General features: G+C 34.5%; 2 protein-coding genes across 5 annotated transcripts; one reads left to right on the top strand and one right to left on the bottom strand.

The window, feature by feature from the left end:
- The first annotated feature begins 1 nt into the window (after position 1).
- LOC145971114 (uncharacterized) lies at positions 2-19,092 on the top strand. Of its 3 annotated transcripts, XM_083098429.1 has the most exons (6): positions 2-785; positions 3,050-3,650; positions 16,277-16,307; positions 16,587-16,846; positions 18,275-18,424; positions 18,541-19,092. In XM_083098429.1, exon 2 carries the CDS (start codon positions 3,122-3,124, stop codon positions 3,572-3,574), a length of 453 nt encoding a protein of 150 aa, XP_082954555.1. In that variant the 5' UTR covers positions 2-785; positions 3,050-3,121; the 3' UTR covers positions 3,575-3,650; positions 16,277-16,307; positions 16,587-16,846; positions 18,275-18,424; positions 18,541-19,092. The 3 variants fall into 3 exon arrangements, with proteins under 3 accessions (XP_082954555.1, XP_082954553.1, XP_082954554.1); XM_083098427.1 differs by lacking the exon at positions 16,277-16,307; XM_083098428.1 differs by lacking the exon at positions 16,277-16,307 and having other exon boundaries at positions 3,050-4,022.
- LOC145971112 (cytoplasmic dynein 2 intermediate chain 2) lies at positions 16,333-22,708 on the bottom strand. 2 transcript variants are annotated; one of them, XM_083098425.1, is made up of 9 exons: positions 21,916-22,708; positions 19,959-20,043; positions 19,434-19,649; positions 19,127-19,361; positions 18,833-19,034; positions 18,549-18,748; positions 18,343-18,485; positions 17,520-17,722; positions 16,333-16,837 (listed from the first exon to the last, which is right to left on the bottom strand). In XM_083098425.1, the coding sequence occupies exons 1-9, from the start codon at positions 21,948-21,950 to the stop codon at positions 16,768-16,770; spliced, it is 1,389 nt and encodes a 462-aa protein (XP_082954551.1). In that variant the 5' UTR covers positions 21,951-22,708; the 3' UTR covers positions 16,333-16,767. The 2 variants fall into 2 exon arrangements, with proteins under 2 accessions (XP_082954551.1, XP_082954550.1); XM_083098424.1 differs by lacking the exon at positions 21,916-22,708 and adding an exon at positions 20,141-21,860.
- Between the last annotated feature and the right edge of the window lie 1,111 nt (positions 22,709-23,819).

The following is a 23,819-nucleotide window of genomic DNA, read 5'->3' as shown; positions in this document are numbered from 1 at the left end:
GTTAGAGGAGTGTCGTAGAGAGAGATGTAGATAAATAACGGAAGCACGAGTTTGGTTTTTCCTCGGTTGCAGTGACTGTTATTGTGCGTGCGATTTTGGAGAGAAGCGGATTGAACAAGATCGAGGGTACACGAAGAGAGACGGAAGGGAATAAACGGGACGAGCACGATCGAGAACATACGGAGAGCCCGAAACGTAACAAGCACGAGTGCACGTCCACGTCTAACGTAACGAGATAGGACTTCGCTTAGCGAGGTCCATCTCCGGGAGACGATCGGCTCGACGCGGTCGGCGCGTGTATCGCACCCTGGGACCTGGCGCTCGCCAGAGATCCGTGCCTACGGCGAGGTCCCCGAAGCCCAAACAACTCGCGTCCGCCATCTTGCGATAGAGAGAAGTCGTGTCGGCGAGCGAGGGGAACGCGCGTTCTCCGCGTCGGAGAATAGGCCGCGCGAGAGCAACGGGAAGGAGGCAGGAGGAAAGAGACGCTAAGGTGGCGAACGGTCGCCGGATGTGGTCGAATTTGCGAGGAACGCGCACTGGGAGGACCGCGAGAGAAGAGGAACTCGAAGCGAGGTAGCATCGCGCTAACAGGTATTCGGAGTGCCCCGCCGCATATTATTCCTTCGTATCGTCATCACCGTCGTCGTCGTCATCGTCGTCCTCGTCTCCATCATTGCTCTACCCTGGGGACTGTGATTATTGCGCAGTTGGGAAAATTGTCGAGCACTGACGCCGAGGAACGTGGGATATCGCCTCCGAGAGGCAACCCGCGAAAATTACCGGTAAGAGAAACGCACCGCGTCTTCTTTTTATTTTTTTTTTCGCTCGAGATGCGTTGGTTTCGTGGAAATGTGTGTCGTCAGGCATCCAGGAAACGGATACCTCGGGAGAGGAGAGGGGCCGAGTCGTATTAAAGCGTAGAAGTGAGATAAAGAACAAAGAATATATATGTATCTGCGTATATATATATATATATATATATATATGCAAGAACTTACTCGGCCTTGATAAACGTAAACAATGTTTTATTAATACGAATTTAAATTTAGGAATATCTATTTGTGTTCGCGTTTTTTTTTTAATTTCAATAAATGTAAAGATTTTGGCTATTGTGAGAGAATAGCGTTTCATTAATAATAATTGTACTTTATTTTCCTTAATTTTCAATTAACTCGAAAATTAAATTTCATAATCCAATGATTTTTATAGTAATTATTTATGCCAATATTTTATATAACATTGAGGTTTATGGAAAATAAAACACAAGCCTAAATAGATACTCGTATGTAAAATATTGTTTATCCAAATTCTTGCACATATTCCTCTTTATATTTTATTTTTGCATCTATTATGGTTTGGCATCATTTCTTGGATGCTTGCCTATTTAGTATGTTTGTAATTCTATTTTATGATAGTTAATAATATATAATAGTTAACAATAAAATTAATGAATATAAAATTGACTTAATTAAATGTCTAATTTGTAGATATATATCATTAAAAAAGAAAATAGAAAGTGTCTCAAGAGTTTTTTAAGCGCAATAAATTTCGAGAAAAATATTTTTTTCTTAAAAACATAAATTTAAATATTCGAAATAATTATTGCGTGATAATTATTGCGCATATGACAAATTTTTAGATAGCAATTTTAATTAATATTTTATTACGATTTATAACAATAGGATTATAATAAAAATGTTATATATATTTATCTTTGCAGCTTATAACTAAACACTGCATGTTTATTTTTCGCCGCGATAAAAGGTGGTAGGCAATAATAATGTTTAGGTGGGAAAAAATGCACGGCTTATCGAGGATTAGTTACAGAGAGTGCGCAGTTATCATTGTTATGTAAACACGTAAATCGTTAGCGTACAAATATTTTTACGTTGAAAATATGTCCTATATGAGGAATGTCGAAATGTGAACGAAGCTAATAATATAATAGATTATTTCGTTTCATGCGCAAATAATCCAATCGGGTTGTATAAAATATGTAATCAATGACATTTGCGAATATCTTAAATTTCTATAATAAATTTCAATAAATAGTATAAAATCTACTTTCTACATATATATACCGTTTCTAACACTTTTATTCTTGATAAACATAAATTCATTTTTAATTTATATTTACATAATGAATCTGAATGCATTGTATAAATCATAAACTTTGAACGGTATTCTACTTTCTCTTTCTTTTTTCTGCAGTAAAATATTTTTTAACATCTAGATTTTTACATAATTCATCATAGTATTCTTTACAATATAGTCTTTGTGCATTTACGTATTTAAAAGTATACTTGTACGATGTTTAAGAATGTTTTCTTTTCAAAAAAAGAAAGCAGCATTTTCTCTTTTTCCGAATAGAATGGCATTCTAGTATATCGTTATCTTTATAACAGTGTTTCCGCTTGAAAAAATATGAAAAATCTCAAATTTCTTTTTCTCATTCGAAAAAAGAAAAAAGTGTCTTTTTTTCCTTTTCTTTAATTTTCGAAAAAAAGTAATTTCTCTTTTTCTTGAATAAGGAAATTTCTTTTATACCTGGACAATTCTTTATTGAGACTCGGGGACTCTTTTCTTTTTACTCCCGACTGCTGCCAACCTACGGTTGGCAAAAGACGGAGGGAGTATGCGTTTCACCGAGCTCGGATCGGTTCTTACGGCTTTTTCTCGATAACAATAACATAGTTCGGTGTCATCTTTTGCACATCAGTTTTTTATTAACCACAAGGATGGTTTAGAACATATAATTATTAGTAGTTTTGTTCTTATATATAACAGTCGAGAGGGGAAGGGGGGAGTAATCTGACGAAAAGCCAATTAATTATATAATTTTATAAAATATATTATAAATATATATCCTTAGATATATACAATAAAATATATTTTAAATATTTATATTCTTAATATCTTAACAAAATATTGAAAATATAGTATACATTCTTTATACATTATCCTGTTATAAATATAGCAAAAATATCACCGTAAAAAAATATAAAAAATGCTCGTATGTTTCGATAAGCTGTTTTTCCTGTTGTAGACCGACGAATCTGGTCGGTCTTGTGAGTGACGAGGATACGAAGACGGGGAAAGAAAGACAAACATCCGAGCCATGACGAATTCCGCGCCCAAGTTAGACAACGCCAAGGTGGACCGACAGGCCTCGCCGAAGGTCGGGTATCAATCCCAGCACAATCATCATCATCAGCACCATCGTTCCAACAGTAAGTCATCGCCGTTCCTCTACAAGAACGGCCGCCACGCCGCCAGAAACACCAAAGACGGCCGGCAGAGCTGCAGCCCGTATAGTTCGTCATCGAAAAGTCCGAGGAATTCGCCGCAACAACAGCAACGCTATGAGCAGCGCAGTCCAAGTAGCAGCCCGACCAACAACAGCTTCTACGCGGGTGCCAAGTTCTCGGAAACGCCATCGCCCGCGAGCGTACCCAAACCGCCGAGCCGTTGGACGAGCACGGTGACTGGACTGATGGACAGCTGTCACCAATCGAACAGCACGAACGAATACACGAGGCAACTGCGTATAATGCTAAACGTCCAGGCCTGATACCCAAAAATTAACAACATGTCCACCACTATCGTTCGAGAAGGGAAGTGGCCGTCAGCAGCTCCTAGAGAATCAGGTACGATAGGGAATTATCGTCGATAAAGTCATCGGCCAAGAAGAGTAATTATAGCGGGAATAATTATAATAATAACGATGATAACGACGGTTGATGATGGTGACACCGTGTGCAGGCCGTACACACGGGTTTTCGATTTTATCTCGCGAGTGGATATCGTAATCCGTTCTTTACGCTAAGATATACATCCAGCATACAGACTTTAACCGTAGACTATATACACGGCCGATTACGACGCGGTGCATCGGTGCGTTCCGATGTCGCGATCGATGTGTGTGTGCGCGCGCGCGCACGAGAGAGATACATGCATTATATATGTATATTGCGTTCTCTGGAACTCTCATCACGCGCCATCATACGCTGTGACAAAATGTAAGTAATATACTGTGTATTTTAGATTATCGTATACCGCTAAACTTTCAACAAACACATAAGGAGAGCCCTATGTACGTACATACATATATTATATATACATCATCGGAACACAAAAAGAGAAAGTACATCCTGTCTGACGAACTGTACGACAAGCGCGGACGAGCGAAGTTGCGCTTCGCGATTCTGTCATGAGATGTGCTTCAATATCGACGCGTTGATAAACAAGGAAAAAATATCTGATAACTTTTTGCGACAACTCTTTTCAAAGCATCTTTGAAAGCCTGCGTTTCGCATCGCTCTTAAGACACCCGGTATTTCCGTGCGCGTTTTTATCTCGTCAAACTCCAATAATCCTAGTATAATACAATATTGGAGACGTCGCGGCGCGTACAATTTGCTGCTCCGTAGCACGGAAATGCTGGACAAATAATTATTCGTTTAACAACCGCCCGACTAATGATCGTTATCAGTATACTTCTTTACTAACAATTTCTTTATCATTTTGATTACAAATGAATTTCAAGTAGCCCTTTTTAGTTTCAGTTTATTTTTCTTTTTTGTTTTTTTTTGTTGGGGATATTTTTATTTTCTTGCTATTCTGCTATATTGTTCTATGTGAAATAAGTATAAGATATAAGTTTTGAGTTTCATAGTGCACGGGAGAGTGCGAGTTAAATCAACGACATAGACAGAAGGGATTGGTATAACAGAAGAAATCTGAATGATAGATAAAGGTTCATGAATGATTACGAATGAATGCTTCGATTGTATGAATGTGTTTTGGATATAATATAATAATCATTACGACATCGTGCATCAATTTCCAAATTTTGATCACATTTTTCGTACTCGATTCTCAGCATATTTCAATCAAATCATTAATAAATTGCACATAAATTTAAAGTTTATTTTTATCATAGTAAGGAAGAGTGATGGAAACTGAATTTCCATAGAAATGAACAGAGAAAGCGAGATAAGAAATATTGTCAGATTCAATCGTTACATAAACAAAACTTCTTATTCATAATCGATTTATAACAGATCTGTTATAAATCGTTCTTAATGTAATACTATTAATGTGATTATCGTGATCGTTCTATTGCGTTTGAAAAATTTAAATACTAACAAATACTATTTAGATATGAAGGATGAGAGTTTTTAAGGAGAAAGAGAATATTAGTGTCGCCATTATCTAATAACTTTGGTTAACTAACGTTTGATAAAATGATACTGTCTTAAGTCGTAATTATAACTATAACAGAAAAATAGGACTTGATAACAACAATTAAGAAATAATACTGTGTCCCTATCAACGAGATGGAAATTCACAAATAGATAAAGCAGAAGTAAGGTTTAACGATAACCGACGTTGACTCAACCCGTCCTTAAAACGTTCTTTGTGCAAGTTTACGGAAAGTTCTATTATGCTAACAGGTTTAGGAAGAGTAGGACGATGCACTAAAGTTTTTCGTTCTTAATATTTTACGGGCGCAATTGTCATATCAAACTCGCATCATTTCTATCTATATTGGACAAGTAAATGGACTTAATGTATAATACAGTAACGATAACAATAATATAAGAATAAATAATTAACAATGATAGTAGTAAGATAAGGCCTTAACGATACAATAGCGTGGAGAATACGATCGAGATTTAAGTTTTTAAAAAAATTCGTGTTATCTTTTTTTTTTTCTCCGTAATAAGCAAAATTATTTCAAGCCATAGACTGAGTAGAATAATTTGACGTAGTATTTTAATTAATATTATTCTTTTTTCTTTTCTTTTTTTTAAGTTTCCTGATAATTTGCAATAATTTTCTTGCAACAATACATTTATTTTTCTTCTTACGTTAATTTTTTTTTTCGATAAGCAATTAATCTTAGATAAGATAAGTTTATGGAATGGTTGTAAATGTGAGATACGAAAAAATAGCCTCATAAATGAGGAAGAGGATGCAAGATTAATAGAAAGCTAAAGAAATAATATCAAAATATATGCAATTTCGATTTTTCGATTGCTCGTTCTATATATATTTATAGTTTTGTAAAAAGAAATTTTTTCAAAACCGACGATATCCATAGCAGTTAATCGTCCGTTGAGCTAACGATCGATTTGACTTATGATGTCGGAAATTATTGAAAGGAAATATATTTCTTTACACAGATAGACAACGGATGCTTGTCAAGTGTGACTCGATTGTGCGTGAGATTTTTTTTTTTCGGTATTTGCGTCGTGCTCAATGGCTCGAGAGAGAAAATCGATATCCCGGGATAAGCGCGAGGAGAAAGTTTGGAACTTGTTTCCTTTTGCCTTCAGATTTCGATTATGTGCGCGAAGAATTGTCAGTTCAGAGATCTTCATACATTTTCACGTTTGAAATTTGTTTATCACCAGTAATAAATCCAAATATATATCTCTACACGAGAATCAGTTGAAAAAAATGAAATTATTATGTCGAAATTTAATTACGTGATTGAGGAACTAAAAAAAATAGCATAATGAAAATGCAAGCGTTTGGATTATATATATATATATATATATAAATTTTTTGTCTTCTTTCTTATCTTATTCTTCCGCGAATTTTTTCAATGACATTTAGAATAATGCTGAATAATATCTTGGGGCCTCTCTTAAATTTATGCTTTGCTTTTTAACGAAATAAATTGTATCCGGTCAATCTACATCGTAGATAAGTTCCATTGATCACGATTAATATCGATAAATCTGTACCGTTTTTTGAAGATATTTAATTTATTCTTTTTTTATGTTAATTTTTACTTTTCGTGAATTTATACATTTCGCGAAGAATAATAATACCTCTTAGAAAAGCCGGTGAATTAATTTAGCCTGATCGTTTCTGTAAATGTCAAAAAAAGCGAAACTGCGTCTCGAAACACATCGTGATATTCAATGGCCCGTAAGAATCTTGGAACTAATGATATGCTTCAAGGCCGATGAATTGTTAAGATCTCAGAAGGCATCTTCGCGGTAGATTCATTAAGCGAGAGAAAAACGAATTAAACACTGCCGTCCGGTGAAAGAGAGAGGAAACGAGGACAAATTAAACGGAGAAATATACGTATTTATTATTATAAAGACGCGCATGCCAATCAGTCTCACGATTCCGAAATAATAATATGTAAATATCAGCTGTGTATAAGCGGAAATATTGTAATTTCGATTGTATAAATTATCCTCTGTAAAATTGATGTACATATGCACGCGCGAATCGTCCGGTCGCGATCGATAGTAACAATTTTTGTCTTATTTCTTATCGAGAACGCGAGAATCACAAGTTGAACATTCTTGTGAAAGTACGCGCACATGTAATCGAGATTTCCAAAAGTCTGTGGTTGGCGCCAGGCTCGATTTTACGGCGCAAATGTACAACCGGAAAAAAAAATACGTGATAATGAATAAGATGAATGGAATTGGAAAGAGAAAGAAGCAGAATATAATAGAAAAATCTTCGTTTAACGAGAAGAGTTGATGAGAAATTAGCTGTGATGATGACTCAATAGATACTATTAATTTTTAATTGATAATACTAATCGATACAATACATATGTATGTATGTATGTGTATATATATATATATATATATATATATATATATGCCGCGCGTCTGTGTATGTATGTATATTGTGTGCACACATGCGTGTGTGCGGGTATGTGTGTATGATAGATATAGAAACAAAATATGAAGTAATATTTAAGTACGTTAAGTATGAGAATAATGATGTTAATAGTTGGATAAAAACATAGCGATAAATAAGTGAGCGAATAAGGAGAAAGAGAGAGAGAGAAATAGAAGCATCTTCTCTCTGTCTCTTTCTCTCGCTCTCTTCTATAAGAGAGGGCATAACATCTCTCCGTATTCTTCACGCTTCAATGATAATTAAACGTAAATTTTTTTGACAGTTCGATAGTACTATCAATACGGACGCGCTCGGAAGCTCGAGAGTGCTTTGGGCGCGATCGAGAGAAAAGAACAAAAAAAAAGGAAGGAGGGGCACAATGATCCGAGCGTATCTAGCTCGTGGCTTTAAAACGCGATTCAATTGTCGTGACTATAAGATACACACACAAATGTAGCTGATAAACGTAGTTTATAATTGCAACGTGCCGACTTGCGGTTGGGTCGTCCCGAAAAACGTGATGAAAAGCGATTTTCAAATGAACGATCGTCACCGCTGCGGCGATCCATGACTAAGAAAGCGTGCATCTTGGGAGATACTTCTAGCGTTTTCACGTGTATCTAGTACATTTGATTCAACTTGGTAAGAAACGTCAAAAGTCCGAACAAAATCACAATCTTTTTTCCGTTCGAGAGAAAATGTGCAGACGCGGGACGACCCATTTATCGGTCAACATACAATTGTGATATTGTAATGTACAAAATCGCAATATAGGCTTGGGCTTAGGCGTGTGAGAGGGTCGGTGAATGCGAGGAGGACCGTCTTTAAGACGACCGCGATAAGTTTACGGACGTTTTGCGTTGCACTTCGCGTTCGAGACGCGGTAATCGATAAGGCTGATCGTTTGTCGGGATATTCTATATATTGATACTTTCAATAATTCCTCAAGATTTTTCTAGTGATTGATATTGCTGCTCGCTTTCACAAAATGGACTTTTGAACGAAAGAATTGTGCTAAGTCGTTTCGCTGAAGCGGTATGAATTCCTCGATAAATTTGCAATTTTTTTCGTGACAATGTCAATGATAAAATAAGCATCGTTTTATTTACAAAGTCAGATCAGATTCCGCCACAAATAACTTAGACTCGAGTTGCATTTAAGTATTTCAACTTTTAGATTCTCAGTAGTTATGTTTTTCGTGAACACAAAATACATAATTAATCTCAATTAGTAACAGATTTAAGAATTTCACTTTCGAGAATAGAAGAAAGTTTCGATTGCTTGTATATATCTCGCCTTCACTTTTATATATCTAAATTATCAATATATCTACTTACGTTAGTTACACATTTTGCTCTTCGTTCATATTCTATTGGCATATAATTTAAAAAATAGATGATATTTCAAAGAAATATTTCGTTCGTGCTTTCTCGATCGTAGTAGTAGTAGTAATAGTAGTATTAGAGGTACAGGAAGAGAAGGAAGAAATGCTGTTAAAATTTCATGATGCTTTTTACAGATTTTTCCAAAACTTTCTTACAAATACTTCTTAGAAAAGTATGCAATATAAATATAAAGGAAATCGCTTTAGAACTTTCACGAAGAATTCTTTGATATAAAGTTGATTGTTTTTTAATTTTAGATTAGGTTCCTTCGTGATCTTTTTACGGGACTTGTTTCTTTCTTGAACAGACATAAAAAGTATGATATAGAAGAACTAGTTCTCGATGAATGTTCGTGAATGGATTAGAAATGCGCATATTTTTTAGTAAATAATAACGTTTTCGCATAAGAAAGAGTATTAGTTTTTTTTAATGCATCTTTTATCTATTCTTATTTAGTGGAATATGGTACGCTTTTTAAGGGAAATTTTGTAGACGAATAATTGATATAGTTTTTCATTTTTTTCACGTAATACAACAGTTAGGCGGTTCTTTTTTTTTATCCATTTCGCATTATTGATAAAAATATAAAAATATTTTTACACACGAAAGATAAAATGAATGGATTATTCAAACAGCATGCAAACTTTTGTTGATTAACGTACTGATACGAAATCTTTTGTTATTATCGAAAGTTTTCAGTATGTAAAAATTAACGAAAGAAAGTAGAAACTTTGCGAGTCTCCATCGTCGTAGAGAGCAACGCAGGCTACTTAAATACATAAGCGAAGATATTGAAGCTCATCGAGAAAAAAGCCAACGTGTTCGAACAGATTGCCGAGCTTTCTCACTATTGCCTCTTGAATTTTTCGCTTTTCGTTCGATCGACAAAGAGGAAAATTCCGGGAAGCGTTCTGCGAGAAAAATTTGAAACTTTTTAGTGTCCAAACTCGCATATACGCTCTCGTCTTATTATACCGAGCACTAATCATAACAGGGACACAAACACACAGCCACACGAAACACTATGTCGATTAATTACATAAGCCTTAAATTTAGGATTAAGTTTTCAGAGCGAAACGAAGGAGGAGAAAAAGAGGAGAGAGGAAAAGAAAGAGAGCGAGAGAAGTATAATTGTTGTACCGAAGCACTTTATGATCCAATGTTACAAATCATTCAAAATCAGCTTTAGAACCGCGACAAGCGGTGCATCATCTTCTTTTTCTTCACGATATCATTTAATTTACTCTTCGACAAAAGAGATACGATACATTCCTTCGATTTTTTCTTCTCTCTTGTATCATTTGCGTTTGACGCTTTTTATCGTGCCTCTTTTCGTATCGCTCACCGTCTTGTCCGATATTAAATTCTCCTTTTTTTTTTTAATTAAATTTTAAGCTTTATTGTTAAAAATTCTCGAGGCACGAACTTCGATCTCAATTGTTTCATCTCGCCAAATATGATTTATTGGGATCGTATAAGCGCGTGTAGCATAACGCATCTGTATATTTACACTCCGGAAAAGCATCGCACATGCAGAAGAGAAAATTGGACATATGCCAATATGGGTCATTGATTGTCGAGCAACATTTCCAATGTATAATACTGATTCTTTTAATTCAGGCAAGGCTGCAGGCTGCGTCGGGGAGACAAACAGATCATGCGTTAAAAATGTATCATTGTCCTCCTCTATGCACCTTCGTAAACGTGCGATGCGTTTCCGGTGGGAAGCCACAGTGCTTACACGCACTTATACGTCTAACCCGGTGACGTTTGATTTAAAAGACATTTCGAGGCGCTAGGTGGTTCGTTTACAAGCGTGTGATCGGACATGACGTTTGTCGACGACGGCGGGAGGGAGAAATTCTTCGCCGCTTTGCAAAGCGCGTTTCACGCACATCCTCCTCGACGGAGGATCGACGACAATATTTTTTATCCTTCCTTCTGCCGCCGTGTGCGCGGCTACGCGACGCGACGATGCGAGATACGTCGGATAATTTATGCGTATACAAGAGGATGCGATTCTTGCGAAGATATGTCTCGCGAGAGACACACAGGTTCGTATTTCTCAGAATACGGAAAATGCACGAAGCGTCTGTCTCGTCTCTTGTATCGTGGCGATCGTGTCGCCGACAACGAAGAAAAGATTGTTCGCCGAAAGTGCGGCGAAGAAATGCATTGACTATTTGAGCGAATCGAGAGACCATGTACCTTGATATATATACAATATATATAAATATAGTTTAGCGTATTTCCAGATGACGAACGTGTATGTGTGAAGAGTATGTGAGTGAATACGATAGAATGAGTGTGTGCCAAAATCAGGGAGAGAAAGAATGAAAAAGAGGATTGAGAGTAAAAAGAAAAAATACAAAGTATATATAGAAATATATATCTACAGAGAGAGAGAGAAGAGAGAGAAAAGAAAGAGAGAAAGAGTATATATGTATGCATGTGAGCAAAAGAGCTTCCTTCTTCAAGAAGGACACATTTTTCCTGTCGACCCATCATCGAATTTTTTAATAAGATATTGATACTAATGATTTAATAAAAGAGAGAAATAAAGGATAATATGCCCTTCTCAGATATGTATACTATAAAAAGTACATTATCAAGTAAACATTAAATGCATTTTTTCCATACCATCACATTTATGCTCGGCCCATATTAACCTTTATTCTCTTGACAAATATTCAGCTTTGTAGAGAAGCTGGTAACGCAATGATGAATATAATTGGAAAAAGTATTCGAAGAAGGATCACTGGAAAAATGTGTCATTTTAGATTAAAATTGTTTTCGCGCGTGCGTGGCGCAAATTTATATTGTAAGACGTTTGATCGTCGTTACAAACGACATATACGAAACATGTTCTCTTCGGCGCGTGTGTGAAAGCAACTTTCCCATTCGATAAATAAGCATCTATGTAAGGTTCTATTTTTTCCTTTTAATTTCTCGACGCACGAAGAGAGGGGGAATATCTGTACGTAAAATCTGATTATTAAGAGATTTCGCCGCGCGATTGATGGCGTTGCAAATTATTAATGAACAGAAGATTCATTTCGAATTCTTCAAATTTCGATAAAAAATATTTCATAAGAATTTGAGCCGATAACGAATCTGTGCCGTCTTATTTTTAAGAAGACAATACCGTCATATTATGAACATATGGGCAAAGATTATGTTCTTTGTCCTTCTTTTTGTCTTCTTGTCAAACAACCCCTTTGACATTCTCTGGCAAGTTTTTTTTAAAGCTATCGTCAATTTATTTTATCGAATGCGCGAGAATAAAATGAATATTATATATATAATACAATATTCTCTTAAAATTTATATTTTTATTTACTTGAACATTTTTACATTTATTTTAAAAATTTATATATATTTATATATAATATATTTATATTTATATATTTAAATATTAGCGTTAAATTCGCATATATTTTCGGTATTAATCTTATAAAAATAAAAAAATTCAGAAGTATTTAGTGCGAAATATACGTTTATTTGTAATCTAATGTAAATATATATTTTTAAATTTAAATTTGATGACGCCATCGAAAGTTTTATAAAATTTTGCGAAAGACAAAGAGATAATTCTCTACGCGCGCATATTCCTCCCTCATTCGAGCACAGTACCTTATTTCTTCGCGTCTGTCTTCTACACATTTGTTCGTAAGTTTACACTTTATACTTGAGCATCGCTGAATTATTTTCCGAAACTCTGGTCTGCTTTAATGGAACAATGATAGAAATACATATTATAGCGAGAGATAGAGAAAGAGAATGCTTTGATATTACGCGAGTTGTTTCTCTTAAAAGCGAATGTGAGCGCAATCTCGAAAAACTATAAATATAAATGTGAGACGCGGGAGCAAATTGACTTGTGCAATTTTTAAAGTTATTAAGCACTTTTGAAAGAAACACTTCGCGTATATATGCAGTACATACATTTTGTATTTGCAAAAATATAAAAACCGATGGTATGATCCAACAGTGTAAGCATGTGCAATCTTAAAGAATAGTAATGTACGAATGACATTATGATTATTACAATCATATAATGATTTGAATGTTGCAAGAAACATTTGCATGAATAATGACATTATTTTTTTTGTCGATACAAGATGTATGTCTATATAAGATTGCGAGGAGATAACGGTGTCGACTCCGTTGTCTGAAAAGAGACTGTGAGAAAAAGAGAGAGAAAGAAAGGAGAAGATAAAGAACTGCGAATCTATTAGAGGAAGTTAATAATAGTTAATAAGAATATCGAGTCGCGATCTCTGTGATGATGATAACAACGTTGACGATGACAATGATAACGACGATGATTTTCCCCCCTTCGTGTTTCTCTGACAATTTCTGTCGTGGGCATGATGAGATGCAATTAACCCTCGAGGTTTCTAGAGTACATAAGATATAGAATCGTAATCTACTACGTAGTAATGTAAAAGAAAAAAACAAAAAGCTAATACTTTTAAGGTTTGACTGGAGCGTAATAGACATCATGTATTATATCGCAATTAAAGATTAAGCTATTTACACACGAGGAGGGATCATCGATCGACGATGATTGAGAGGGTAGTAATATAGACGATGATACACATTTAAATGATGTAAATAAGCGAAATACAAACGCGAATGAGAGGGTGGATACCCTCGGAAACAGACAGAGAGGGAGATAATTATTTTGCTACGCGAGAAGAAAGGAAGACTTCCGGAAGCTGTGCAAGTGTGGTTCCCAATGGTTCCCGGTTCAAGGTCCAAGTATCATTGCGACCGATTGCAGAGATCGCTCTTAATCTTGCGCAAAATCTGCAAATGCGCCAAGACAGAAGAGGACGAAAAAGACAGGAAACGGAAAGAAGCAAAACGTGACGAAGGAAGGAAGGAAAACTCGTCGTTACGCGCAAAGATGAGATCTATCGATCATCTGTCCATCTAATAACGATCCGATATTCGAGGTTTTGCATCCCCGACAATCCGTACAATTCTTGCGAGAAAGTTACTTCCGCGATACGCCTTCGCGAGGACAATACCGAGAGCTGCAAGAATCGTGGTTTTCAACAAAGAACGAAAAATTATCTTCGATTTAAAAGTATTCCAGCCATTTATCTAGAACGAATAATTCACAGCCAAGAAACAAAACTTTTACCTGTTATCAAGACAGGATGATTCAAGGGAGAAGAGGGGATGATGTTGAAATTCGTGGCGATGGCATCGTCGTGATTGCGCGAGAGGCGAGAGGAAGGTCATGTGGATAATCAGCTGACGATTACCTTTCGACGCGCATCCCATTGTTTTCGCCGCGAAACAACAGTCTCGTGCTTGCGCGTTCGACGAGGAGAATGAGGAATTAGCAAGAGAGAGAGAGAGAGAGAGAGAAAAAATGGAGTAAAAGGTTGAGATACTAATTTCGCTGTTGCGTTTTATCGAGTAGCTGTGCACCAGAAATCGTCATAACTTTCTTTGTCTTTATTCTTGACACATATAAGAAAAGATCGGATGGAGATTAAAAGAAGTAGGAGGTCGAGATGATCAAAGACAATCGAAGACGAGATCGAAAGACGAAGATTGTGACGTTTACAAGAGAACAATATATAAGCACAATAAAGTTGGTGGCTTTCCGGAAGTTATTCACTTAACACGCTCGGCAAGAGAGAGAGAGAGGAAGTCTTGCTTATGAGCGTAACTGTTTATATCATATTTTGCTTTGCACGTTTATAATGCCAGTGCGTTTCTCGAGGAAGAAACAAAATGAGAAGTAGCAGAGATTCGACATAGAAGAGTGACGCAGTGAAACGGAGAAGAAAGTGGAAAAAAGTAGGAAAAAGAGTAAGAAAAGGCAAGTTTTTCGGGTGTGAATGATTATCAAGATATGGAGCAAAGAACGGGGCAGCAAGTATATATGAAAAAAAGCTCTCCGTTCATTAGCAAAGCGATATCTTGAGTCTGAATGAATGATTGAAGCGAATGTCAAGATTTCCAAGAAGAAAAATGGACCAGAAAATGTCTTTTTAAATACAAAAGGCACCAAAAAAAAAAATTATAAATGTGAAGGTGAAATCAGAGAGAGAAAGAGAGGGAGAGATTGCGCGTATGAATGCACGAAAGATGCGGTGAACAAAAGGAAGAGATACGAAAGAGCTCTTTTGACGGAGAGAAGAAGCGGAAAAAATTGAGAGCCAAAGAGCAGTCGAGAAATTGGCGTGCAATAATATCCGGCAAATTGATTCCGGTCGATGATAACCAGAGAAACAAATGTGTTTCGATTCCTCGATCACGCAAAGAAACCCAAACGAAATCTTTATGCAACAGTCGAATAGGCGGAGTAAATTGTAGTGAGTTTTACTAGAACATTCCGTTCCCCCGAGAACATATGATGACTTCCAAAGTATATTTCAGCACAGCATGATTATACATCTACTTATATGGGGACGGAGTTCATATATTTCGAAATGTTTATGTGAATCATGTGTGACACACATATTCATATCATTGTTAAACAAAAAGAGAAAAATGAGCGGGACAGAGAAAAGAAGCGCAAGTCAGGAAGATATCGAATGACGAAGATAGGAGAAGAGGAGACGAGTTGCGGACTCGTCTGACGAGTTTCGCGTAAAAAGGTGCTGTCGCTTTTAGAAGACATGATAAAAGAACCTTTGAAATTTGTACGCGTTGAAGAGAATGGAGCCAACATCTTTCAGTGAGAAGCGAAGAAGAAAATTATCAAGATGGAGAAATTTTCAATTATCCCTTATTCATTCTCCCATTCCTTATTGTTCCCTTCCTTAAAAAAAAAGAAAATTATTTTACATCAACAAAAGAAAATCGAGAAAAAATCTTAATATGCAACTTTTGGCCATCTTCAAGATATTTCACGAGAGAATCACTTTTATATTTTTGTTTGCCTACCATTTCCCTTGCATTCCATTTTAAGCCAGATTCTCCCGCATAATCCTTTCATTTTTTAGGGTCCCTTCCGGGGACCCGCAAATGCATCACAACATTGCTGCATTCTCGATTGAAGCAATAAACATACGCACGAATGTGTGATTAAAGCAAACTGTCCTTATCAGGACAAACTTTACAAAACTGTCCTTTTAAGGGCAAGGAACATGCAATATATAGAACTGTCCTTTTTAGGGCAAATTTTCATCGTACCTGAGAAATATAATAAAAATATTTTTCCCTTATACATAATTTCCTATTAAATTATTTTTTTTCAGGTCGCAGTTATATAATCGTATACACATAGAGGTAATAGATTTATTTATATATTACATTTAGAGTGTATAATATTGTATTTTTTCCTATCAATTTTACAATTTTGCAATTTTTTAATAACCAAGTAGTTCAAATGTGAAGATAGATTATTAGAGTAATTTATATTCATTTCTTAATAAGATTACAAAGTATAAAGTGTATTTGTTATTAAATTGTTTTAATAACTTATGTGAAATGAATGTGTGTGTGTGTGTGTGTGTGTGTGTTGTATATATGTGCAATAATGTTTCTCAATTTTTATCTTTGTTTCAGGGATGATCCTTGAATTTGGTGAATATTTTCAATCTAAAATAACGATGCCCTTGATCTGGGATAAACATTTCCAAGAATTATTATGCGTACATATATCGTTCTTATCCATCGAGAAATAAGAAGCGCTATAATGAGGCATAAGCGTTATATTGCAAATAATCGGCATCGATCAAAGTTATGTTCAAAACAAATGACGTGGAAATTTCCATATTTCAATGTTTGCATGAACATCTCCAACAGCCAGAATATCTCTAAAATAAGTAAAATATTAATTTTTATATTAATTTGTATGATGTATAATTTTTTATCAATATTTTTTAATCTCTCGCATTGGAACTATGAATATACTTGCGTTATATTATTGTACAATCACATTTGACATGATAAATCAGAAAAGAAACATTTTTTATATACAAATATGTATAAAAATAACAGTATAATTATTAACAATTTATGCATTAAAATGTGAAAATTAATACATACATATTCCAACACAACTAAATAAAATAATATATTCAAATTTTATTCTAGACCTTTTAGTATATTTTTAATTTATATATACAACTTTTGTACTGCCAATTTTTATAAATTTCAGCTAATCATAATCGATAATATATTTTTAATGAAGAATTAACGAAATATTTCTTTTTACAAAGGATATATATATGTACATATATATATATATATATATATATATATATATATATATCCTTTGTAAAAAGAAATATTTCGTTAATTCTTCATTAAAAATATATTATCGATTATGATTAGCTGAAATTTATAAAAATTGGCAATACAAAATATATATATACCCCCCCCCCCCAAGAAAACAATAAGCAAGGTATAAATATTATCATCATATCTAAAATTAGAAAGAAAGAGAAAAAAGTTTTCGAACGATGAATCATCCGAATTTAATTATCTTGCGCGTACCTCTTAGAATTGACGCATAAGCTGCTGATGCATTGTTTACCAGTAATTTCGAATTTCGCACACGTCATGGGTTTAGCATCCATGACGTTGTAAAATTTTATATACGCATCTGCTCCGTATGCCGCAAATATGTCTTGATTGCCAATCATCCATGTTAATCCCACAACTGTACTGTCCGCAGAAATGGTTTGCTGACTGACGTGCTACAAATGCCGAAATTACAAAATGTACCAAATTAAAAAATTGAAATTAATATTAATAGATCTTAATTATATCTGTAAAAATTTATCATTCGTTAATTTTATATTTTTGTTCCCGGATTTATTGTCAAAATATTTTAAAGGCTTTTATCTTTGACCTTGAATGATAAATGAATCATCATAAATGATTGAACACGTCACGTTTTGCAAACAATTGCACATCCTTACACGAATATTGCATCTACTAATATGTCATGGTATATTTATGTGTAAAAAAAGTACATTCATATCACTACTCAAATACTTTTGCAAATGTATGTAATATTTGTAGAAAATGATTTATATTTTCAGTAAGAAATTTGGTAGACTTCAGTTTTTTTTTTACTTTTTATGTAGAGAGTTATATGTACGGAATATTTTAATATATAATACAATACATGACTCATTATTTTAAGCTCAAGTGTTTCGATTATTATCAAATTATTGATTAAAATTTGAAGTATAAATCCCCTTTAAAAAAATGCATGCATAAAGTATTATTTCTTATTTCTATAGGCCCAAGTCGTGATTATTGCTGCGGTGAGATTAAAAAAAAAACTGAAACATGAAGTAGGAGGATTTACCTCGTCAAGATTATATATACGGATTTCTTTATCTGTAGTGCTGCTGACAAATAAATTATGTAGCGGCGAGCACTTGATACAGGTAATACCACCTAGGCGTCTTTCATATTCATCGATTACGGGATCTATGAGTGTGGCATCTCCTAAAAGTAATAAAAATATATTTTATTTATAATAAAAATATTTTGTATTTAATAGGTACAAACCTTCGATGGAAGTTACACTATCCAAACTACATTTATAGATTCCACCGCATAGCGTTCCAACGATAAATATACTGGGATGCGCTGGAGAAAAATCGAAACTCGTGATGCACAATCCTGCTTCTGCAGCGCGCTCGCGAGTACCTCCGGCGCTGCGTGGTCTAGCATTTTCCACTGGATTACGTTCTTTGACTATCTTGAATCTAAAATACAATATACATTTACATAAAAAACATTGTATCTAATTATATCATGAAAAAAGAACGAGAGCAAGCAGCTAATAATACCGTTTATATAATTGGACGGTTGTAAAGTTGGCTGTCAATTTATGAATCAGTATATATCCATCTATACTCGAACTTAATAATAGAGCCACATCGTTCACTGATCTCGGTCTCCAATATACTTGAGATACATAATCGCCATGTGTACATACATGTGTAGGTGTAATAGAATCATCATTTCTAAGATTCCAAACCAATACGTCCCCTTAAGGAAAAAGATAAAAATTGTGTAAAAATTTATTAAATATAACATTTAAACTTTTGCTTAATTGTTTTCAATTCACATGAAAAACTTACAATTAAACAATCCAGCTGCGAGAATAGAGGGCTCTGTTGGGTGATAACTTAATGTTAAAATACATCCATTTGTTTCTAATGTTTTGGTAGGTGCATCAGTGAAATTATCCTCTATTGTCAAATTATATAATTGAATTGTGGAAAGATGATCACACCATGCTTCGTGATAGATATGGCTAAGGCCTACTGCTAATGTACCGCCAACAGTGCTCCATGATAAGTCACTTATTTTGAGCTTGATAAATAAAATACTTGGCATTAAACAATGCATATCTATAATTATTCAATTTTATTAAGAAGGATATACCTGAGTATCTGATTCTTTCAATGCATTTATTTTTTTCAATATTTCTACATTAGCAGAGGAAGCTTCCGCAACATTAGGATTATAATCATCAAAAGCATTGCTACCATAAGCTTCGTCAAGGACTTCCAGGACTCCTGGTGTAACTCTTTTTAGAAATTTTGCCAACTTGTCATAATCTACTTGTATATCTTTTTTTTGTTCCTTTATTGTTTGAATCTAAAAATGAAAAATAATGTTACATAAATAATTTCACAAAATGCAATAAAATAATATTTATTATAACAAAATTAATTATTTAAAATGAAGAATATTGAAATAATAATAAAATTTAAAAGTATGATATATAAAATTAAATATATATATTAGAAATGTAAAGAAACTTTTATAATATTTAACAATATTTTATTTGTGATCTTCATCATTCACAATATTTAATATCTATAAAGTTTTTTGTATTAAATATAAATAAATTGAATCAAACTCTGAAATTCATTCAAATGTAGCATTTTTCATAATAAGGGATACCCCTATGCTCCTTGTATCTGTGGTTTGCGTATCATCAGCAGTATAAACTATTTCTGTGGTTTGAACATTTGCGGATGATTCCAATCTGGAAAACAATATATACGATGTGTTCTAATTATCAATTTAAATAAAAAAAGTGTTAAAGCAATTTAAGACATAATACAAATTGTAAAATAACATACTTTGTCGTGGACAATTCCGAATTGAAACTCACAACGTCAAAGGATTTGGTACTAAACATTTTTCAATAGAATAAATCTTCTAACATTTGTCTTTTATTTTAAAAATTAAATGTATTTTTCACAATATATAAAAAACAAAGATACTTCAGATTACACTTTGCAATTGACTTAACCAGACTTTAACTATTTCAGACGCTGTGCACTGAACTATACAGTATATTTAAACTGATCAGCTGATCAGCTGAATACTGATTATAGATTTCTACAGCTGAAAGGTAGAGTTACTCTCGCCATCTATGTATGGAAGATAATAACTATATAGGTACATAAAAATCTATTCTAAAAGTGATATTTTTCTTTAGTAGATAACGTAAATTATGGAAAACCCTGCAAATAATATATTTTTATGCGGCAAATATAGTAAAATGTTTCGTTGATGTTTAAAAAAATTACTTTTTAAATATTTATTAATTTTATCATATATATATATATATATACAGATAAAATATATATATTTATATATTTTATCTGTAAATATATTTTATCTGTATATATTTTATCTGTAAAAATATATATATATTGTGACCGTTAATTCTTTAAGGGCTAATGATTTTACGTGGCCGGTGTTTTTGGCCCACGGCACACCTTCGGCGCGATCTCCTTACATAACAAAAAAAAACGTTTCTCTCCAAAACCAAATATATGGGCGCCAGGTGCGGTAATCCGCACCGCTCTATAAAATTTACCGTATCGGCAGTACACAAAAAAAATGCAAAATTCTCAGAAAAATCGCGACGGACGCTCGACTAGCCCCGTCTCGAAATTGGCAGAGGGGGGGAGTCCGTGTTAACAGTTCACAAGAAAGGATCGAGAATACAAGGTGGCTGCAAATAAAACATAATATTATAATAACAAGAATTAATATATTTAACATATGAATAAATTTTAATGACAGACAGATTCGTGCAGATGCAAAGCGGTTTTATAATATTGATTATCCGATTATTAGCCGGCAGCGATGGGCCGGCATTCGAGCGCGATCACCGCGGTATCATATGTCACGCGGCAGACAAAAAAGCATACAAGAAAAGTCCCGGAATTCCGCGCTAAACGAGACTTGTTAGAGTTTCGGCAGCTACGAATCCCCAAATAACTTTTAATAATGAGCACCGCGGTGTCGACTCCTTTAATGACATCCGTCTTTCGCGAATAGAAATAATTAATTATAATAATGGATCTACCCGCCGCACACGCAGTTAACAGAAGCGAATATAGATGCGAACCGATTATACAGATCTGCTGCTTCAACAAAAAAATTTAGCGACTAGTAACGTATCTAACAGGAACGGTTGAATCGAGACACGAAAAACTATCAATAACAATAAAGTATCAAATGACTTGAGCCTCGGAAATATGCGAGCCGATGCCGCGACGTATTTGTCGGTTATCGAGTATCGCAATCGCCTTTGTGCGTGAGCTCGTCGTATCGTAAGTTTAACAGGCAAAGATTTTCACAAAATCACAATAAACGCAACAAGAAAGACAATTAATTTGACTGTCGGCGCATACTCGAGAGAGAGGGCACTTAATTTTATTTGAGCTCGAACAAGACATGTCGGCCGGCCGCCATACGTTAATGCGCAATTACCGAAAGCATGAATTCGTCTCACGAAAAGAATTTTTAACGGCAGCAATTCGGCAGCGATCCTGTTCGAGCTACTTCTACCTGACAATCTAAACGATAAACGGCCTGATGGGGTCGACGCTCGTCTCACCGATGACTCCGTGAGGTCCTCGGCGCTCTCGGCATCAGCGTGAGAAATCGATGAGTTTGGGCCGTCGTACTCCTCGCCGGTCCGCCGAACAGTGGCGAGCGGAAGGCCCGTCGGAATCACGCTAGCAAATTAATGCGTAACTAGGCCACCTGTGGCGCTTCCGCAACCCTCAGGATCGTCGTGTGGCCCATTTAATCCTGCGGCCTTCAGGGCTGTACATGTGCTTGTCGCACCCCGTTTCCTCTTTTATTTTCCATAATTCCTCTCGTCGAGGCCCGTCAGGAGGGATACTTTCGGCAGCCACTCGCCGTTATTTAGAATGTTCTTCTTTAGCGCTGTTCCGGCCGAGATGACTCCGACTCGGGGTCTCAGTGTCAGTTTTCGTCCGCTGGTTGGCCTTCCCTTCAATTGTTCCCCGTACCTGCTGGGCATGTGAATGTTTACAGGGGCGGCAGCGGTAGTCTTAAGTGGACTTTATTATTGACGCAATTAAATAATAATACTTAGCTTGGCGTGTTCCTTTTAGTCGGCGCCTCCGCTCGCCCGTTTCCTTGTATCCTGTACTTCTTCCTCAATTTTGAGCCACCGGATGAGATCCCGTCAGCGTTTCCCATCGTGCCCGCTCTTAAGCCTAATCTTAACGCTAACAAATAAATTTGTACGCACGGAAGGCGAGTATAATCTCGCCTCCAATAGCCGCTCTCTCCCTAAATTAGGGGAGAACGAGGGCCCAAATTCATTCTCGGTCGGATCTCGCGATCCTTGTGACGGACCGCCAAGTGTCACGTCACAATATATATTTAAAAAAAAACCTTGTAATATGATTTTGGACATGATCAGTTTATTTATAAATATCGATTTATTCTTTCTAAAATCATTCTTAAATCTTATATACTATATATATACATATATACATATATATAGTATAAGATTTAAGAATGATTTTAGAAAGAATAAATCGATATTTATAAATAAACTGATCATGTCCAAAATCATATTACAAGGTTTTTTTTTAAATTTTATTGAATTGTATCGATACGATTTGAGAAAATTTTGCATCAAAATAAACAAAAATTTATTCTTGATCCAACACACACATAACATAAATATATTATTTAATAACTTTTACTTCATGTTGAATATTTTCTTATTTGTTATTGATGAACTGATTTAATATGAGATATGAGAGAGAAAAAATTAATATTAATATAAACATATTATTTTTTAATTATTATATATTCGATATCTCTTTGTTTGTTATTCTTAATATGAATAAATATATATTAATTATAAATGTGTGATCTCTTTTCTCCTATATTATTTTTATTACTTTCATTCGCAAATTTATAACTTTAAACAAAGGAATGATTTAGGAAATCGAGTATTTAACTATTTTATGCTACATCATAAAAAGGTACATCATTTTTTTCATAACAAATAAATTTGATTTCGATAAAAGGTTAAACATCTAATAATAGATGTTTTATAAATACTAATTGTAAGTATTGGTGTATAAAATGTAGCAGTATTGGTGTTGTATAAGTATATAAAATATCCAATATTTACTTGCATATAAATTAATGCCACACAAATAAGATATAAAATGTAAAATACCCTGACTAATGCGAAATAAATATAATTCTCCTGTACTTATATTTCATATGTACAATAAATCATTGCAAAAAGATAATTCTTTATAAAAATAAAAAATATAAAATATAGGATATTTCTTTATTTTATGCACAAAATACAATTCTCAATTGACTTTCTCGAGTGCTTTTCAAGAAAAATTGTTCTCAATAAAAATTTTATAAATAAAAACGAGATACAAAAATTATAAGTCTATACATATTGAATTCTCGATCGATGAAAATAAGATATTCGTTTGTTATGTATAATCAAGG

The sequence above is a fragment of the Camponotus vicinus genome, unplaced genomic scaffold, assembly GCF_025532165.1.
Source record: "Camponotus vicinus isolate PSW18456_S1 unplaced genomic scaffold, iyCamVici1.0 SCAF_4, whole genome shotgun sequence".
Lineage (NCBI taxonomy): Eukaryota > Metazoa > Arthropoda > Insecta > Hymenoptera > Formicidae > Camponotus > Camponotus vicinus.
The sequence above is the reverse complement of the archived record's forward strand: the minus strand, read 5'-3'. Positions and strand labels throughout refer to the sequence as shown.

Bases quoted from the DNA above. Each gene is read 5' to 3' on its own strand.
- LOC145971114 (XM_083098427.1), top strand. From the start codon at position 3,122: ATGACGAATTCCGCGCCCAAGTTAGACAACGCCAAGGTGGACCGACAG.
- LOC145971112 (XM_083098424.1), bottom strand. From the start codon at position 20,199: ATGTTTAGTACCAAATCCTTTGACGTTGTGAGTTTCAATTCGGAATTG. The intron at 19,650-19,958 runs GTATCCCTTATT...TTTCATTTTTAG, and splicing joins CAGATACAAGGAGCATAGGG to ATTCAAACAATAAAGGAACA. The intron at 16,838-17,519 runs GTACGCGCAAGA...TACTTATTTTAG, and splicing joins TTATGCGTCAATTCTAAGAG to AGATATTCTGGCTGTTGGAG.